This window comes from Myxine glutinosa, chromosome 6 (genome assembly GCF_964187855.1).
Source record: "Myxine glutinosa chromosome 6, kmMyxGlut1.1, whole genome shotgun sequence".
In the NCBI taxonomy this organism is placed as follows: Eukaryota; Metazoa; Chordata; class Myxini; order Myxiniformes; family Myxinidae; genus Myxine; species Myxine glutinosa.
The window spans coordinates 155,580,260-155,600,678 of record NC_136266.1 but is presented as its reverse complement, the minus strand read 5'-3'; the positions used below and the strand labels follow the sequence as shown (position 1 = coordinate 155,600,678).

The window sequence follows — 20,419 nt, the reverse complement described above, 5'->3', positions numbered from 1 at the left end:
TGGGTGAAATTAGTGACCTTGATCTTTTACGCAACTTTAATAATTTGGTCAATTAACGCAACCATGACCTTTGACCTTTTGATATTTAAAAAAAAAACAACCAGCTTCTAGCTTTTGATTGGTGAACCAGTTCAATGGCCCGATAGGCAAATTTTTTAAATTTCAGGGCAATTGCGTGAAATTAGTGACCTTGACCTTTAATGCAACTTTAATAATTTGGACAATTAATGCAACCTTTGACCTTTTGATCTAAAAACAAAACAAAACAACCAGCTTCTAGCTTTTGATTGGTGAACCAATTCTGAACCAATATGCAAATTCTTTAAATTTCAGGTCAATCCGATGTAAATTGACGATTTTATGTGACGTCGACCTTTGGCCTTTTGACCAAATTATTAATTTGCCTTCTCCATATTCCATATTCTCAAAATAAAGTTATGTTGGAAATTTGATGACAAAACTCAAATGGTAAAAAAGTCACGGCCCGGACACACACACACACACACACACACACACACACACACACACACACACACACACACACACACACACACACACACACACACACACACACACACACACACACACACACACACACAACGTGATTACAAAACCCCGCCGGCTGTTGTGCACTGGGTGGGCTAATGAGCAAGAATTTGAAAGTTGCACAGACTGCTTGGTGTTTCCAGTTATCTTTCTCCTCTTAACTTCATTCAACTTTCCACGAATTAATTTTCACCTGCCAATCTCCTCACTGCTTTAATCGGTTGGTCTTCTGATTGAGTATAAAACGTCAATTGTATTTTAAAGAGTCTGTTTCACATTAGAATGCCGATTTTCTTGGTTAACTAGCCGAAACCCGTGGAACATCCACGGAAGGGAGGATGTGGTGTATGGATAGAGTGTACCATTATGGATGGCATAGGGGAGCGCTCATGGGATCTTCTTCTTCTGTTAAGCTCCAATTTTTTCTCTTTAAGTTAAGTCCAATCGGTCCTCTCTGCTCGAAGTGCTCAGGCCATGCCTTCCCGCTCTCATACTTTTATTGCCGTTCGGTGTAGAAAGAGATTGACATATCGTTCGTCTGTTTTCAGCTCGTTATCTTTAAGCTTCCTTACGTCTCGCCACCTGCTACACCTCTCTGAGTTACGAGGATTTATGCAACGCACCCCGAGTATCGCAACGTCACTCCATTTAACTTTATTAAAATGACGATAAAGACGTTTCCTTATATATCCTAATTTAAAATGTTCAAGGGAATAAAAAGACCATTTGGTTCACACCACCCATGTTCACACCACTCGACTGTCCAATCAGCGGACGGCTTGCTTCGCCTTCGCCCAGCAGACGCCAATACGATGGCGTCGTAAGATGGCGTCGTATCGGCAGTTAATCGGATGCTTTTGGGCCCCAACGTCGGCGAATTCAGATTTTTCGAGTATGGCTGTACGTGATAAACAAAGAGCGCGGTTCGTAGATCGAAAATCCATTAGTGCCGTGGGCATCGGGTCACTGGGTGCGGCGTAAAAGGGATAACAAAGTCGAGTCCTTACGCTATTATTATATAGATTGTATAACCTGATGGAATACTTAGGAAGCTGGTAGGCTGCATACTTACACTGCCAGTACTTCCTCCAAACATGGCCAGCAGTCACAGCCTGTCCTTTTTTTAAAGTGTCATTATTGAATAAGTCAGGACTAATTTGAACTGTTTGTTAGCGACAAAAAACTTTAATATTAGAAAGTCAGTTAGTACAGAGACAAAACCTAAAAAGAGGGCCTCAAAAAGGATTTTAAAATATCTTCTTGTTACAAGCTGGCATCCACGATAGTTTGTTCGGGCACGGAGTCCTTGCATTTGACCAGGGTGGATGCCGGCTGAGATTTTTCCAAAAAGGGCATAGATTAACCCTTTTCCCATAAATGCGTGATTTTAAACAATAACGAAATAAAATGATGCGTTCTTAAATAATATTCCCAACATGTTCCTTATTTTATTCGTTATTTTGAGGCTCATGACATTGGCTTTACAATAGATAGAAATATTTGGGACTTCTGATAAATTAGAGTTAGCCAGGGGTCAAAGGTCAAATTTTATAATTTTAGGGTATTTTTTATAATAAGCACCCACAAAAATATATTTACACAACAGAAATGCCCCAAAACAAAAATTGTACGCCAACTAAAAATCTCTAGGCAGTTTCTTTAAAAATAAATGGTCATTTTATTCCGAACAGGTGTAAAGTTACAAGGGGTCAAAAATGTCCCTATTTTCAAAAAATCAGGAAAATCGTGAAAATGTGCCGTTGATATGTCCTCTCAATTGTTGAATACTTAATACTACGTATCCATGTATCTACGACATTTTCCTTTACTGCCTCTGAAATTAATAAAGAGAACTCTAAAAAGATGCAATGTGAGTACAGATGGAAATGAAAAAAGGGTCTGGGGTCCTTAAAGAGGGCCTGTGCCATTTCACAGGATTACAATGCCTTGTGATGTATATAATTAGTTTGTTAGGGCTTTATAAATACACCATGGCATTTATTCACCATCATCATCATCGTCATCATAATCTATTACATTGTTACAGGAGCCCTGGCAACCACCAGCTTTTGTACATACATTTTCCGTCCTGCGTTAATACAGCCACATCTCTTGCCACAACCAGACTTACATGAGCAGCTCACTAGCTCTTCGCATGTGTTTGGAATTCGGACTGGCCTCATCAGCCCTCGTTTCAATGTTCCATTCTCGATGATCCATCCACAGCTGGCTGGTCCTGGGCACATCTGCCACTGGGGCCAATGCCTCCTTCCACACCAAGCATTGGTAATTGGCACGCGCAACGTGTTTATCCAAAGCATCTTTTGTTGGGGGAAGGACATCAAGGGTCTTCTTTCCCTAGAATGAATGAATGATCGTTTTAAGGCCATTTTCCCTGCTAGAGCGGGGGTTAGCCTTGCGGGCCCCATGACAATCATGGTTCCCTGTTTGAGGCAATGTTTTTATGGCCAGATACCCTTCCTGACACCAACCCTTAGTCACCTCTTACAATGTGCAGGGATACGGTGTACCTATTCTAAACCGGGGTACACACCGGGATCATTCATCCCAGCAAGCTGGTACTCAATTTGCTGACCTCGGAAGGATGACAGGCCGAGTCAACCCTCTTGGCGTTAATTCAGCGATCGACCGGGATTCGAGCATCAGGATCCAAAGGATCCCAAGCCTGCGCCCTAACCGCTAAGCCAACACCAGGCCTAGACAAAAATATTTTGACGTGTCTCACTGATGGTCGCAGTCCTTCAAGTACAAACTGCAGGCAAACTTTTCAGCCCCTGCGATCACATCTGTGGTTAACTCTTTACACCCTAGCATATTCTATGTCTCTAGTTCCTGCATAAATACTTTCCAGGCTGTTTTCTTCCCCTTTCCTGGAAATTGGCTCACTGAATCACAACCTGCCATAGCATGACATGCAATGATATTTTTTTTTTTACAATTTCATCAGGAAGACTGATTTCATGCACTCGTATGTACTCTCTTTTACTGGCTGCTCCTGTGCACATTTAATTTGCGGTGACAACTTGCTCCTAAAACCAAGCGCTAAAACCAGCACGTTAGTATCTCTGCATTTGGATGACAACCCGTTCGTACCCATTCTCGCAGGCATCATCTGCATGCAGAATCATCCGGGTATCCGCTTCTTCATGTGTGGATTTCAGGTGGCCAGACATCTAAAATGTTTTCAAAACCTCCACCAAGTACTAGCTCATGTTCATTCCTCGGGCAGCTCCTCAGCTTTCTCTGCTAATGCTGCTAATAGAAATGCAGCTAAGCCAGCCTTGTTGGCAGATGAACAGACGAATGACTTCCAGTTTGAGGGTAGTTTTATATTTTTGGAGCTGACTCACCTGATGGGTCTAATATTCCCCGCATCTTGTGCACACGTGCCCCATTTATGGACGCTTCATGGCAGCGATCAAACAGTGCATCAATCCTTGGGTACACTGGACCAAAGCGATTGAAGATATTTCTGCAGAACACCCCACTCAGGTCACCAAATGTCTTGGCCTTCTCTGGTTTTCCAATTGCCTGTATGAGTGCTGGTCCATCATGTTTTGGCTTCACGATTAGGCAGCTTTGCTGGAATCTGTATGTTCTTTGTCAGTAATTCCACCAACTGTGATTTATCTGTTGTATCCTTGGGGAAGGAGGCAAAGGAATTCGCTACAACCTCCATTGTGTGACCCTTAGTCCTCCTGTCAAGTTTGGTTGAGATTGGATAAGTAACGACCAAATGTATTGCAGTCAAAATCATCAGACAGACACCAAATTGCATCTTTTAGTAGGATGATTGTCAACGCAGAGACTCTGCATTTCATCATGTGAACTGAACCTCTACTTAAGATATTGAATGTAACGAATCTCTTCACAAACGCCCTCCCTTAAAGACCTTTTTTAATCCATTGGACCCTTTTTATACTCCCATTGCATCTTTCAGGGTCTCCTCTGCTACGTTCAGATGGCAGTAAAGGAAAATGTCATAGATATTGAGTATTAAGTTTTCAACAATTGAGAGGACATATCAACGGCACATTTTCACGATTTTCCTAATTTTCTTTGAAAATAGGGACATTTTTGACCCCTCGTAAGTTTACACCTGTTCGGAATAAAATGACCATTTAAAAAAGATATAGACTGCGTAAAGATGTGTCTTTGGGATTAAATTTATGTTTTGGGGCATTTCTGTTGTGTAAATATATTTTTGTGGGCGTCTAGTATATAAATACCGCAAAATTATTTAATTCGGGGGTGAAAACCCCTGGCTAACTTTAATTTAGCAGGTCTCCCAAATATTTTCTAGTTATTGTAAAGCCATTGTCATTCCATTGTATTCTATGTTGTATCGTATTCTATATTCCAAACCATTGTATTCTATGTCATAAGCTTCAAAATAAGTTGTAATCTGCCAGGGTAACTAATAAAATAGTGAAAATATTGGGAATATTTTTAAGAACGCATCTTTTATTTCATTATTTTTTGAAATCACGCATTTCGGGGAAAAGGGTTAATGTATGCCGTTTTTGAAAAAATATCTTTTTTCTTTTTTTCTTTTTAATGTTGGAGGCTCCAGGCACGGACTATGTAGCCCTCATCGAGGCCAGGCCTTAAATAGAAGAGAAGAAGAAAAGTGTGTGATGAAAAATGTATGATGTTTGTTTGTGAGAAAGAGATTGAAGCTCGCCCGGTAGCTGTAGTTTGAGTGAGACAGAAAGAAAATTCAGCAATCCTGACATGGAGAGCGTAAGATGGTTCCGGCACCACTTTAACGCTCCTAAGTCCGAACGGTAGTACCACTCTGAACGGTTGCTGCCTTCAACCTACTACCTAAGGAACCGGTCCAACCGGATGAGTGTTTTTTTTGGAGACACCATCTCCTTACTCCCAGAGGCTCCCAGAGGGAGCTCATCCGCCCTTTGACATGTATTGTTTTTAGTCCTGCGGGGTGTCACAGTCACCCTCCCCACTGGCGAGCCAGTGAGGGTAGCCAGTTTAGTCGCCGACTGCCTGACCATGCGGCAAGTAGCACTGGGTTACATGTTACCAGTGGCAGTCAAGAGACTGACCTGACTTGAATTTCCTTTCATCATTCTTCCTTTCCTGATTTTTTATCTTTTGCCCACTCTGTGCGCAGTGAGCCGTTGTGGCCCATCGAGGCACGAAATGCGGCGATTGCCAATCACTATTTTACCTGCGCCATCAATCGTGTGGGCACGGTGAGACCTGGCACTCTCAAACTGCAGTTTTGCTTTTGTTTACTTGAGTCTGATCGAGTTATCGAGACAGCTTTAGCTTTCCATAGCTTTCCTTCATACTGTAATGGATTGTTTCGTCTGCATTATAGAGGAGACATTCTGTCTCCCTGATGGGTGATGTGAGACCGCTGAAGGTAAACTGCCAAGACGCCAATTTGAGTTGCCCCGCAGAGATGAGATGGTTCAGGGTGCGGTGTGCACGTATTAATTAATTTATCCGCACGGCGGTTTTAGTACGTGCGTGTGCGGTTCAGAGTGGAATTTGATTATGCTGAGGATGACCAATGACTCAACATACTATAAACTCACTTTAAATGGAACACGTTTAATAAAGAAGAGAGATGGGGCACAGGAAGCGAACGTCAATAAAAATGGCAGGGAAACCAAATTGGCGTACTTAACCTGGACGGTATTGGTTTCCATGGCAATTCTTACACTATCCTTAATGCAGGCAGACTCAGATCGGAACACCGGACAAACCAGAGAGCAATCATTGGTGTGGGGTGTAGGTATGTGTGTGGTCTTCCCTGATGAAGCGTCCCTGGGAGGCACGACTCAGGCTAGGCAGAAACACCAATTGTGTTTTACAGCAGGCTCGCCTTGAGACTAGTTTTTGCCTTGCAGACCACTCTCCACCTGTTCGACACATCTTGTCTGGCAAGCTGGGCATCTCTCTGTGTCTCTCCACTGTGGCGTCTACCTGGGGTCCCATGTGTGTGCTCACCGTGATCTCTCTCTCTCTCTCTCTCTCTCTCTCTCTGTCTCTGTCTCTCTCTGTCTCTCTCATTCACCGCTTTTCACAGGTGACAAGTGATCAGTGTCCCTTTTGTGGACAGAGAGAAACCTTGCCCCATGCGTATATTCAATGCAGTCGTTTAACTCCTCTTTTTGTTTTCTTGAAAGTGCTATTTGCACGTTTTTCCATTGATTTCAATTTTCCAATCTTCATTTTAGGTCCAGGTGGCCCCTTAAACATCCAAGCAACAATTCTTGCAAACTTTTTCATTTCCCAAGCAAAATTGGCAATTTACAAAACCAGAAAATGAAAGATAAAGAATGACTTGTACAGTACAGATACTGAAGCAATGTTCAGAGCTTTTTGCAAAAGCCGGATAAAACTTGATTTTTACTGTTACTCGCTTTCCAGCCAACTTGAACTTTTTGAAAGAATGTGGTGTGTAAAGGATTTTTGTGAAATATCTGAGGGTCATTTGGTGCTTTCTCTCTAGTCTTTATTAAATATCCTTCTGTGTTTTTTTGGTAGCTTAACGGTTTGTTGGTTTTGACTTCCCCGATGGTAAAATTGCATGTAACTGTTTTGTTTATTTTGTTTTGACTGTAAAAAATCTTCATTTTATACTTTTGTAATAAAAGGACATAAAAGTCAAAAGTCTCTCTCTCTCTCTCTCTCTCAGTCTCACTCCGTAGCTTCTCTGCATCTCCGTCTAGGGTGTGAGCACCACTGCCTTTTATAGCCAGCTTCTCTATCTCATGTGGAGAGGTCTCTCTCATCCGATCACACGATAATCCTATAATATACCTATAATAAATAACCGATAATAAATAATCCTATAATAAATAACTAACCCAAGTAATTTTCGGAACAATACCAACCAGTTGGCTCCTTAATTGATGCAATTTTCAACCGATGACTAGGTTTGTACATATAATTCCGGAACAATCTGGAACAAGGGTTGACTCATCCTGATCAGATCGTTTTGTTTTTTCCAATCTCTAAATCTAATTGAGGAAGAAATATATTTAACATTCAATAAATAATGATCAGAAGTCTCTGTCACAAACTAATGAACAAATCCACTTTTAACTACAATATGTTTGTTACATGTGTAATTGTTTTTAACTTTATGCTTTTATATTGTGGTTTGTGAAAATAGAATTCATTCACATGGCAGTAGTTATTTGAGTTGTAATTAAACATGTAATTGGTTATATGAGAGAATGGTGTCACACTTGTTCTCATTTCCCTTATAGTCCAGTTGCCACCAATGATAAACCCCATGTGAACCCGGAAATTGTCAGTACTATAAGGTTTTTTGGTGGATTAGTAATGGTTAAGGGGTATATATGACAGAACCACCTCTTGCCGCTGCAGCAACTTTGGGGAATTTCCGTTATTTGCATGAATCCAAGATGGCCACCACCGACTTTGGTTCAAATACAAAATCAGCAATAACTTTTGATCGAATCAAGCCAGAAGGATGATTTGGTACCTACACATTGGTTTTCACACATGGCGGATGCAATGAAAGTGTCAAAAAAAGTTTTTGATGTTGCTAGACAACCATAATCCAAGATGGCCACTGTTTTGATGTGGCTAAATAGCTAATCGGCCATAACTTTTGATAGAATCATGCTAGAAGGTTGATTTTGGGATCTACCCATAGGTTTTCCCATATGGCAGAGGCAATGGAAGGCTCAAATTATGGTTTTCATGTTGCTAGGCCCTTGCAAGTCAACTCAAATCCAAGATTAGATGGTCACAATTGACACTTGGTAGGAATCAGATTTAGAAACACGAAAACAATATGACAACCAAAATGTTTATTACATTTTTTAATAATAACCTTGTTGGGTCCACGAACACATATTAATTACAATAAAATAATTCACAACATCTCAATAAACCATTTTAAACACACAACCTTGCACTCCCACTATCAACTATACTTATACATCAATCATCTTTGTACATATCAGGGTACATTTGTATCTGTAACAATGCGCTAATATGTAGCACACCGCACGTCTTTCTAAAACTAGCACATCATGTCATCTTGAGTATATATATGTCTAGTACTCGAGAGGACCAAGGCCATGTTCCACTAGCCCTATATCGTTGTCATCATTGGTGTCATCCTCTTCTTCACCATTCATCGTGCCATCTTCCTCGTGTTTCGTCATTGGGTTATGGCACTCATCTATTGAACCCTCACAATGACAGTAGGTTGTGCAGGACAGGCCTGCCCCGAAGCAGCTGCAGTTCGCTTGTGTGCAAGCATTTCCTGTGGCTTTGCACTGACAGCTTATGACTTTCATTAACTCAGGAGGTGCTGGTGGTCCCTTGGCAATTACTGGAGACGGTATGCTGTTGAGAATCTCCCAACCGAAGTTAGTTATACAGAGCGAAGGGGCGTTCTGCTTGTCTGCTGGCTTTCCATAGGACCGTTTGATGGTGCGATCTCAGCATATGAAGGAGCAAGTTTTCATCTGTGGGAGGGAGGGATTTCACTAGGGGTGGCTTACCCTTCTTCTTTGTGTAGATGGCATGTCGGGCGGCGTTCATGCTGGTGCATTTTGGATGACCATATAGTACAGCGAAGAACTCTTGACCCGTTTTCAGCAGGTCTTCATGTGTAGCCGTCTCCTCTCCGATGACAGAGTGGAGCCCTGGAAAGTCTCCTTCTTGGAGTTTACTGAGGGCAGTGATCTTTCCCTTGTTGAAGGGATACGACACTGTGTCACACCCTGTCACAGAAGTGATTGTTGATGCAGGCCAGCTACTGTACCACATCGTCTGGCCCTGTGGTGGTACAGTATCTACAGTAGCTACAAGCATGGGGACCAGACTGCAGCCCTACAGTGGAATGCCAAAGTGATCTTTGACCGCTATGGCAATATGTCGGCTAAGGATCATGAAAGGTCACGCCGTGCTGGTGGTGCTGGTGCTGGTGCTTACAACCTCACACTCATGTCTCCTCTTCCTAAGCGGGAAGTCATCCTCAATAGCAAGGCTAACAAAAAACTTCTCTCATGTCTACTTTGCACATACACACTGGGCGTGGATGTTCTGATGGTTGGAGAGGAGGAAGGACCGTTCAGCCATGATGAGGCAGATGTGTTGATGGTCAGCTACATGCTTCAGGCTGTTCATAAAGGGAAAGGGTGATTCGCATAATCAGTGATTACACAAACGTTTTCATCATTCTGATATTCTGGGTTTGGAAGCTGGGGATCACTGCTTTGGTGCAGATGGAGAAGTGGGACGGGAGGGTGTTGCTCAACCAAATCAACCAAATTGCAACTGCTCTCGGATGTAAGAGCCTCCAGCTCCTTGGAATGCATGCGGTGACAGGGTGTGACACAGTGTTGTATTCCTTCAACAAGGGAAAGATCACCACCCTCAGCAAACTCCAAGAAGGAGACTTTCCAGGGCTCCACTCTGTCATCAGAGAGGAGACGGCTACACATGAAGACCTGCTGAAAACGGGTCAAGGGTTCTTCGCTGTACTATATGTTCATCTAAAATGCACCAGCATGAACGCCGCCCGACATGCCATCTACACAAAGAAGAAGGGTAAGCCACCCCTAGTGAAATCCCTCCCTCCCACAGATGAAAACTTGCTCCTTCATATGCTCAGATTGCACCACCAAACGATACTATGGAAAGCAGCAGACAAGCAGAACGCCCCTTCGCTCTGTATAACTAACTTCGGTTGGGAGATTCTCAACAGCATACCGTCTCCAGTATTCGCCAAGGGACCACCAGCACCTCCTGAGTTAATGAAAGTCATAAGCTGTCAGTGCAAAGCCACAGGAAATGCTTGCACACAAGCGAACTGCAGCTGCTTCGGGGCAGGCCTGTCCTGCACAACCTACTGTCATTGTGAGGGTTCAATAGATGAGTGCCATAACCCAATGACGAAACACGAGGAAGATGCCACGACGAATGGTGAAGAAGAGGATGACACCAATGATGACAACGATATAGGGCTAGTGGAACATGGCCTTGGTCCTCTCGAGTCCGAGACATATATACTCAAGATGACATGATGTGCTAGTTTTAGAAAGACGTGCGGTGTGCTACACATTAGCGCATTGTTACAGATACAAATGTACCCTGATATGTACAAAGATGATTGATGTATAAGTATAGTTGACAGTGGGAGTGCAAGGTTGTGTGTTTAAAATGGTTTATTGAGATGTTGTGAATTATTTTATTGTAATTAATATGTGTTCGTGGACCCAACAAGGTTATTATTAAAAAATGTAATAAACATATTGGTTGTCATATTGTTTTCGTGTTTTTAAATCTGATTCCTACCAAGTGTCAATTGCGACCGTCTTGGATTTGAGTTGACTAGCATGGGCCTAGCAACATGAAAACCATAATTTGAGCCTTCCATTGCCTCTGCCATATGAGAAAACATATGGGTAGATACCAAAATCAACCTTCTAGCATGATTATATCAAAAGTTATGGCCGATTAGCTATTTAGCCACATCAAAACAGTGGCCATCTTGGATTATGGTTGTCTAGCAACATCAAAAAAAATTTTTTGACACTTTCATTGCATCCGCCATGTGTGAAAACCTATGTGTAGGTACAAAAATCATCCTTCTAGCTTGATTCTATCAAAGGTTATTGCTGATTTTCTATTTGAACCAAGGTCGGCGGTGGCCATCTTGGATTTATGCAAATAACAGAAATTCCCTAAAGTTGCTGCAGTGGCAAGAGGTGGTTCTGTCATATATACCCCTTAACCATTACTAATCCACCAAAAAACCTTATAGTACTGACAATTTCCGGGTTTCATGTCCTGGCAACTGGACTATTAATTTATATGGCCTTGAGAAACAGATGCAGAAATGAACGCCTAACAATAGGGAATGCCTCCGATTTGATACGATAGGACGAAACCCCATCCTGGTAGTGGTGTTGCACTTTACATAAAAATATCCATTATATCAACTGGGTGCGTCTTCCCCTCCGCTCCCACAAAAAAAAAAGGAATATGTCGTGCATAGCACGATGCTTGCGAAATCCCAAAAATAAGTTGTTGGCCCAGGATGACCTCAAAAATAAATTGGTGGTGGAATTCAGGGACCTGGTATACAAATCATCTTAAAATTTCAAGTCAATCAGATGAAAATTGAGGATTTTAGAAATTTGGCTTATGTTGACCTCAAAAATACTTGGTGGTTGAATTCAGTGACCAGATATGCAAATCCTCTTCAAATTTCCAAGTCAATCGGATGAAAATTGAGGGTTTTAGAAATTTGACAGTTGGTTACCTTTGGCCTATGTTGACCTATTGACCTTTTGACCCCAAAACAATAGGCTTCTTGCTTTTGACAAACTCTATCATTTAGTGAAGTTTTGTGAAGATTGGTTGAAAATTGTGACCTGTAGGCAACTGACATACAGACAGAATAACGCACAAGACCAACAAAGATACTTGAAAAATCTTCGATCTTCGCAAGTAACAAACAGACAGGGGTGAAAAAATAACCTCCGTCCACCTTCAGTGACGGAGGTAACGAATGCCTGCTGATGTGTCCATTCGGTCTGTCGGATAGCTGAACATCTACCCGATGGACGGCTTGCACATTGGTGAATCTCCCTGCATATGAAACACCACTATAAACATTTATAGCTGGGCTGAGATTTGAACCCGAGCTGGACCACGTCAAGGCAAATGAGCATAGCTCTTGGCTATCCTACCAGCTATATTAGACAAATACATTGGGGAAAATAACAGCTAAATTGTCAGGGGTAGGTAGGTAGGGGCTCATTATGATGATAAATTGGAGTCGAGGAGAGGATTTATGATCAGTTTTGTCAAATACATGTTACGTTGTCAAATCCAGATATTTTCCTCCAAAAATCTCAATTGATTACTTTCTCAGTTAGAATAATTTGTAATAATAAATGCGTGTGTCTGTGTGTTGTGGCTGTGTGTGTGTGTGTGTGTGTGTGTGTGTGTCTATGTGTGTGTGTGTGTTGTGTATGTGTCAATTCCATAACTCCAAAACCATGAAACCTTGCGGCTCGAACCTCTGTATTTATACGAGTATAACTCCAAGGGAGCGCATGAATGAAAACTGGGTATTTGGTTGAATTTAAACACCCCTTTTTCAGATAATTAACAGGGCGCTCATCATGAAAAACCATAAACAGGCTTGTCCTTTGTCAGGGGTCCTCACATCCTATTCTCACAGGGGTATAAAGCTGCCATCTGTTCTGGCCTGCTCAAAAATGCCTTGCCTTGGAACCACGATGTACTCTCATGGACTAATTAAAGTATATAATCAAAATCTGTCTTCAGATTTAAGGATCGAAGCATGTGGACTAATGAAGTGTCGAAATCTGGAGTAAAATATGAAAATTTGAAGAACCTAATGATTCTTATAACTAAGCATATGTGCGGATTTTTTTTTTTAAACAAGTAATGCTGTGATCCCCCCATCTCCATATTTACAAAATTGCCAAAGCATTAAACCTAACTTTTTCTTCTGTTCAGACAATTATGTTGAGTGATGAAAAGATTAAGGAATGTGCTGAAATTTTAACTTCATTGAGTGCAACGAAAATAACGGGTTCACCGTGAAGGTGGTCGCGGCTGGGTTCTCCGTGGGCAAATCTCTGGAGTTAGTTCGGCAAAATAAATTAAATGAAAGGTCAAATTAAAATAACAATTAATATAACAGGATTACAATGAGTAAAGCAATGGGACATGTGAATTATGAGTTCAAGAGAAAATTGGAAAAATATTATCATATTTTACTTCAATTACTCTTTGTAAAGTTTCCACTCAATTTTGAGGCATTTTCCCACCCTCCCTTCCTTCCTCACTCCACCCCCTTTCTTGCTCTAGCTCCTCCCCCACTCTCCCCCTTCCATGATCTCCTCCTCTCTCCCTCTCTCTTGCCCCCTCTCTCCACCCTCATCCCCCTCCCTCTCTCCCTTCCCCTTTCTCCCCCCTCTCTTTCTTTCGCTCCCACCACCCTCCTCGGACCCCTACCTCCCAGAATGTAAAGAAATGTATTGTGAGGTGTCGCTCTCCTCCTCCGTTCCCCTTCCTCGTTTCCCCTCCCTCCTCTCTCCCTCCCCCCCTCTATCTCTCCCACCTATATCATGATTAGTATTCCCGTCAGAGAAGTGGCTGGTGGTATTTGCTATTTGAGAATATCTGTACTGACCATGTCACCATTTTATCAATAGATTTTCAGCAATTGCTGAAATTTCATCACACATTGAAAACTGCAAAAAAAAACCCTAAAAACACACACACTAAGCAGTTTTTGAAAAACAATTTTCATCACATTTTAAATCAAGGAACATCTTTCTGCCAAAACATACATTTGGATATTATTGTCATATTTATACGAGTTTACATTGCATGTTGATACTAATTTTGTTTTACTTGTGATTTAAAATTAATTTGCAGCTTGGGAACGACTGAGAAAGCAAAATAAATTTGGTTCAAAACCTCAAGAGAAAAATAATAATCAGGAAAGGCAAAACAAATTGTTTGGTTTGTGCTAGATATGCACTCCAGTATTTGTACATTATTTCATCATTAAAATATGCTTAGACGTTTGCATTTCATTTAATTATGTTGTGCTATGGCTGATATAATTTGAGGCAATTTCATTTTGTGCCATTCTAACTTCTGAATGGTTGTTTTATATGCTTGATTTCAGGAATATTATCCAAATGAGTTCACTTCTGGAGATGGTGGCAAAGGTGAGTCTGCGATGATTTAGCTGCTGCATCATTTCCTTTCGAGACACGTATAGCAGGAAAATTGAAATCTTATGGCAATTTTTCATGACAATTCTTGAAATGATAGACCTGAGCCTCGTCCTGGAGGCGGGGTTGCTATCTTTATCAAAAACTCTCTTCCTCACTCTCCTTGCACTGCCCTCTCTCCACCTCACCCCCAGGAGTACCTCTGGCTACGGCTTCCTCTCTGCTCCCACCTTTTGTTCATATGTGTGTTGTACCGTCCACCAAACAGTGATGACTCCATCGACATCTCGCTGTCTGATAATATGGACCAACTTCTATCTACTCATACCAACTCTCTCTTCCTCATATGTGGTGATTTCAACTGTCATCATGCCAGCTGGCTGGGTGTGGGTACCTCTCTCACCAGCCATGGCTCCTCAGCAAAGGACTTCTGCGACTCACTGGGACTGACACAATCTGTCAATTTCCCGACCCGGATCTCAGTCAACGGAGTATCTCTCTTCTAGATTTGGTTATGACAAACTTCCCTGCAAATGTCTGCTGCTCTTCTTCTGCTCCAATCGGATCATCTGATCATGTCCTTGTTAAAGTGGACATCTCTCTGACCATCCTCAGGGAGCCTGCTCAGCGTCGACGAGTCTGGCATTTCACTCAGGCCAACTGGCACGGTCTTCAAGCAGCCATCAATCATCTGGACTGGTCTCCCATCTCTACCACCTCTGACATCAACTCATCCTGGGAATTCTTCCAAAGTAAATTGCTCTCTCTCATGCACAGATTTATCCCATCTCGTCTTCAGTTGTCATACCCTTCCTCCCGTCCATGGTACACGGAATCTTGTGGTGAGGCTGTTGCCCAGAAACAACTTGCCTTCGTCTCCTGGAAAGCAAATCCAACGGAAGGAAATCTCATTTCCTTTCACAAAGCCCGAAACAAGTGTGTGTCCACCCTCAGGAGAGCCAGGAAACAATATCTCTCCATTCTCAAGACCGAACTCTCTTATCTGTCTCCCTCTTCCAAATCCTGGTGGCGTCTGGTCAAATCCGTTTCTGGTGTTTGTTCCCCCTCTATCCCCTCCCTTACCTCAAATGGCTACACAGCTGACTCCGCACGTGACAAAGCCGAATGCCTCAACTCTGTGTTTGCCTCAAAATCTTGTGTCCCAAACCCATCTCTCTCTGTACCCACCATACCCAGTCGTACCCTGCTGCTCCTGGACTCTGTGTCCTTCTCTCCTGACAAGGTGGAGATGTTTTTGTCAAGCCTCGACTCTGATTCTGCAACTGGACCAGACGGCATCAGACCACGGGTCCTAAAATCCTGCTCTGCTGCTCTATCTCACCCTCTCTCTGTTCGTTTCACCCTCTCTTTTGCTCAAGGTCAACTGCCAGCATCTTGGAAATCAGCCAACATCACCGCTTTGCACAAAAAAGGTGCAAAAACAGATCCTAGCAACTACAGACCAATCAGCCTGCTCCCAATTATCAGCAAAGTCATGGAATCCATCATTGCTTCGGATATCAAATCCTTCCTCTTCTCCAATGGCTTGATCTCTGATCATCAATTTGGTTTCAGACCAGGTCACTCTACTCTGGACATGCTGCTTCTGCTGTCTCAACAATGGATGGAGGTCCTCAATGCCAAACAGGAAATTAGAGCTGTCTCCCTCGACATATCATGTGCCTTCGACACGGTCTGGCACCCCGCTCTGCTCACCAAACTCTCCTCCTTTGGTATCCATGGAAATCTCCACGCATGGCTTGTGGACTTCCTCTCTGGTCGTAGTCAACGTGTGGCCCTGAATGGATTTCTCTCATCTCCCCCTTCCTGTTCAGGCTGGAGTTCCCCAAGGCAGTGTTCTGGGCCCTGTGCTTTTTCTGGTCTTTATCAATGATCTCTCCGACTCTCTGGAAAATCCTCTCTATCTCTTTGCTGATGACTCCACTCTCTGCCGCTCCATTCCTCTTCCCTCAGATCGGCAGTCTGCAGCCTCCTCACTCTCTGAAGACCTGGACAAAATCACAGACTGGTCAAACAAGTGGAACATGTCTTTCAATCCTGACAAATCGTACACTCTGACTATGTCTCTCCGAAAAGACCGACTGGACAACCCTCCCATCTACTTTCTCAACAATCCTCTCCAAGAAGTTCTGTCGCTCAAGCTTTTGGGTCTCACTATCTGCCAGGATCTTTCCTGGGAAAACCACATTTGCAAGCTGGCCTCCAAAGCCAGTCGCCGACTGGGCATCCTCCGTCGTGCGAAGTCCTTCCTCGGCACACCTGAGCTCCTCACCACATACAAGGCTTTCATCCGCAGCTCAATGGAATACTTTTCTACCCTATGGGCCGGTGCTCATGCCTCACACCTAGCTCAGCTTCACGCTGTTGAAACCAAAGCTTTCAGAATCATTGGAATCTCCCGCGATGAAGCTAACTCCGAGGGCCTTTCACTCACTCAACGCAGGCAGGTAGGTGGTCTTTCTGTCTTCTAGCGACTCCTCTCCGGCCTTGCACCCTCAGCTCTCTCTGTGCTCTGTCCCCCAAATATTCCTACAGGTCGCACAAGATCTGCCAGCAACGCTCTTATGGTTAAACTGCCGAAATCTCGGCTCTCTGCTCACCTTCACTCTTTCATTCCTCTTTTCTCCCGCCTCTGGAACAAACTCCCTCACTCCCTTCAATCCCACTCCTCCCTCCAGGTCTTTAAAACAGCTGTTCACCACCATCTCTTATCTTCCCCCATCCAAAACCTTGATCTTTTCTACCCCCGCTAATTCACCCCAGATCCACCTTGTTTGAAATTCCAACTTCTTTCCGAGAAGTCCTTGCAGTGTCCATATGTTTTATACCTCTCCCACCGCCCCCTTCCCATGCCCCCCCCCCCCCCAAAGCCCTCGCCCTCTCTCAGGTCTCTCGATGTCTCCATGTCTCTCGGTCCCTGCTCTCAAATGTTGTGTTTGTGTCCTTCCCCCTCTCTCCCCATCTTGTCTACCGCTCCCGATGTTATATGTTTTATGTGTCGGTTTGTCTTTCTGTGTGATTAATGTTCGCTCTTTCACGAGCCTCGATCTTGTATACAAAAAAAAAAAAGGTCACCCAAAACGTGAAATCAGGGGGGTCGAGTTTTCATTTAAAATATATTTCAGACCACTATAACTCTAAAAGTACAAGAGATTTTCATTTGGCACCATGACCTTTGACCTTGAGTGACCTTGAAAGGTCAAACTCAAGGTCAAAAAATGTTTTTTTTTTACTAATAACTGTCAAAGATTATCCGATTCCCTTCTAACCAACACCCCTGAAAAAAAAAAGTACATTCCGGCAACTCCTCGGTCTCTGACCGATTTGTAGTCTGTTTGCCTGTTTGTGCGCAGTACTGCGTCTACATCGTTGCACATAGAATCGCCATACTTTACACACATATTTGTCTTGCCCTGGAATAGACTGTGCCCAATTTTTAACTCTCTCGACCCAAGGCCTCCATTATGACGTCATAATTCGATAATTTGACAAGTAAAAAACTTCATCCAATCAAGATGCAATTTCTTGAGTGCCATCTCGGCATAAACTGGTGGAGAAAAAAAAGTAATGATGACGTCATCGGTCACGTGGTTCGGCCGCCATCTTGGAAAAACCGGAAAAAAATTGCACCTCTATATCTCCGAAAGTGCTGAATAGAAAAAATTGAGACATGGCTCATTGTAAAGAACTCTCCATGGGGAGTAAAATATGTTAATGATGATGTCATAGGTGCCTCCATTATGACGTCATAATTCGACAAGTACAAAACTTCATCCGATCAAGATGAAATTTCTTGAGCATAATCTAGGAATAAATTAGTTTAGAAAACAAATAATGATGACGTAATCGGTCACGCGGTTCGGCCGCCATATTTGTCCAACATGGCCGATAAAAAAGTACATTCCGGCAAGTCCTCGGTCTCTGACCGATTTTTCATCTGTCTGTCTGTTTGTTTGCAGTACTACGTCTACATCGTTGCAAATAGCATCGCCATACTTTATACATATATTTGCCTTGCCCTGGAATAGACTGTGCCCATTTTTTTAAACTCTGTAGGTCCAAGGTCAAGCTCAAGGTCACCCAAAACGTGTAATCCAGGGGGTCGGTTGACGCTACGTAAAGCCGAGGCGAGGCGGAGTGATACAGCGGAAGGATTAGACATTTTAAATGAAGCCACGATGAGGCGGATTTTCATTGGGACCTTCATCCTGATTTCGTTAACTCCACCACTAAAGATGGATGGAGGTTATGTTTTCACCCCTGTCTGTTTGTTACTTCCGGAATAGATTCCGGCAAGTATGTTGGTTGGTTGGTTTGTTACTTGCTGGAATAGAGTCCGGCAAGTATGTTGGTTGGTTGATTTGTTACTTGCCAGAATAGATTCCGGCAAGTATGTTGGTTGGTTGGTTGGATTTTGAGCCTATAGGTGTTACGGCCTTGGCAAGATCGATGGACACAGCGATCTGTTGGCTTATACACCGCCCAAATAGCTATGTGGAATTCTCTCATGTAGAGATTAAACCCACGTCGTGTGAATTTTGGCAGAGGTCATTATTTACTTTTAATGATGTTTATATACGAATCAAAAAGAAGATAATTGGTTTTGGGTTGTCCTTTCCGCATATTTCGTGGGATTGGGAGTTGGAGAGACGACCTTGAGATGGCGGGGAGTGGTTGGCACATCAAAAAAAAAAAAAAACATTCCGGCAAGTCCTCGGTCTCTGACCGATTTTTCATTTGTTTGTCTGTCTGTTTTGTCTTGTCTGTTTGTATGTCTGTTTGTTTGTCCGCACAGAATAAATATGATTTTCTCTGCAACCTTTGGCCCGATTGACAGCAAATTTTCACCATAGGTGCAACCCCACCTGTAGAATTGTTAAATGATAATTATGACGTCATAGGTCACGTGGTTCGGCCGCCATCTTGGCAAAACCGAAAACATTTGCACCTCTATATCTCCGAAAGCGCTGCATAGAAAAAATTGAGACATGGCTCATTCTAAAGAACTCTCCATGTGGAATAACATCTGTTAATGATGATGTCATAAAAACCGTGTCATTAAACCCTGGTGTTGGGCTAGCGGCTAGGGTGCCGGCTTAGGATCCTAGGATCCTGGGTTCGTAATCGCGGTCGATCGCTGAATTAACGCCAGGGGGGTTGACTCAGCCTGTCATCCTTCCGAGGTCGGCAAATTGAGTACCAGTTCACTGGTAATTCCCTGCTTATCGTTAAAGGCGGCAAAAAGGGTTGGCGTCAGGAAGGGCATCCGGCCGTAAAACATTGCTTCAAAAAGGGGATCAAAAAACAACAACAACCACGGTTCCCGAAAAAGGCCAACCCCCGCTTGCGGGGAAAAATGGCCTCTAAAGGTGGTTATTATTTTAAAAATTTTAATGATGATGTCATAGGTGCCTCCATTATGGCATCATAATTCGACAAGTACAAAACTTCATCCGATCAAGATGAAATTTATTGAGCTAATCTAGGGATAAATTCGTGGAGGGAAAAAATAATGATGATGTCATCGGTCACGTGGTTCGGCCGTCATATTTCTTTTAACACAAAAGCCTTTAAAAAATCCATCCTGGCGAGGGTCTGCAATCTCTGATTGCTCTTTCCTCTTTGTTTTGCTAAATGAACCGTACACTTTTTCTTCCTGTACCAATTTCTTCAAGGCCTTTATCAGTGTCAACATTCTACTTGTTGACGTTGGGTCTTTCCTTTTTCAAACTGTCTGATGTTTCACCATCAGTTGGGATGTCATCCTTAATTGTCACTAATTTGGACATGCGGATGCTCCTCTTTCAGGTAAACACTTTAAAGAGAAAGGTTACGTGTTGCTTCCTCGCTTGCCGTTCAGTGTTTATAAGGATAGAGCACAGACAATCTCCTATAGGTTGACATCCATGGGGAGGAGGAAATTCCTCCTTAGCAAATGCCCCCGCTTATTGCGATGAGAAATGTGTCGCCTTGCAAATCTTTCAGTTGATGTTGGATTTACAGTGTCATCCCGAAGCAGTTTGCTGCTTGCCCGGCTGCTGAGTTTGGATGGGCGACATGATCTGGGTGGAGTCTGGGTGATA

The 20,419-nt window shown here is 43.0% G+C and overlaps 1 protein-coding gene across 5 annotated transcripts in view; it reads left to right on the top strand.

Moving 5' to 3' along the window:
• Positions 1-20,419, top strand: part of UPB1 (beta-ureidopropionase 1) — an 85,739-nt gene that overhangs the window by 55,653 nt on the left and 9,667 nt on the right. For 3 of the 5 annotated variants that reach the window (XM_068118811.2, XM_078780812.1, XM_068118810.2), the window contains exons 7-8: positions 5,702-5,783; positions 14,267-14,309. In XM_068118811.2, the coding sequence (XP_067974912.2) occupies positions 5,702-5,783; positions 14,267-14,309 (125 nt within the window). The remainder of the gene's footprint in view (positions 1-5,701; positions 5,784-14,266; positions 14,310-20,419) is intronic. The other 2 variants (XR_010984775.2, XR_010984774.2) reach the window with 1 other exon arrangement.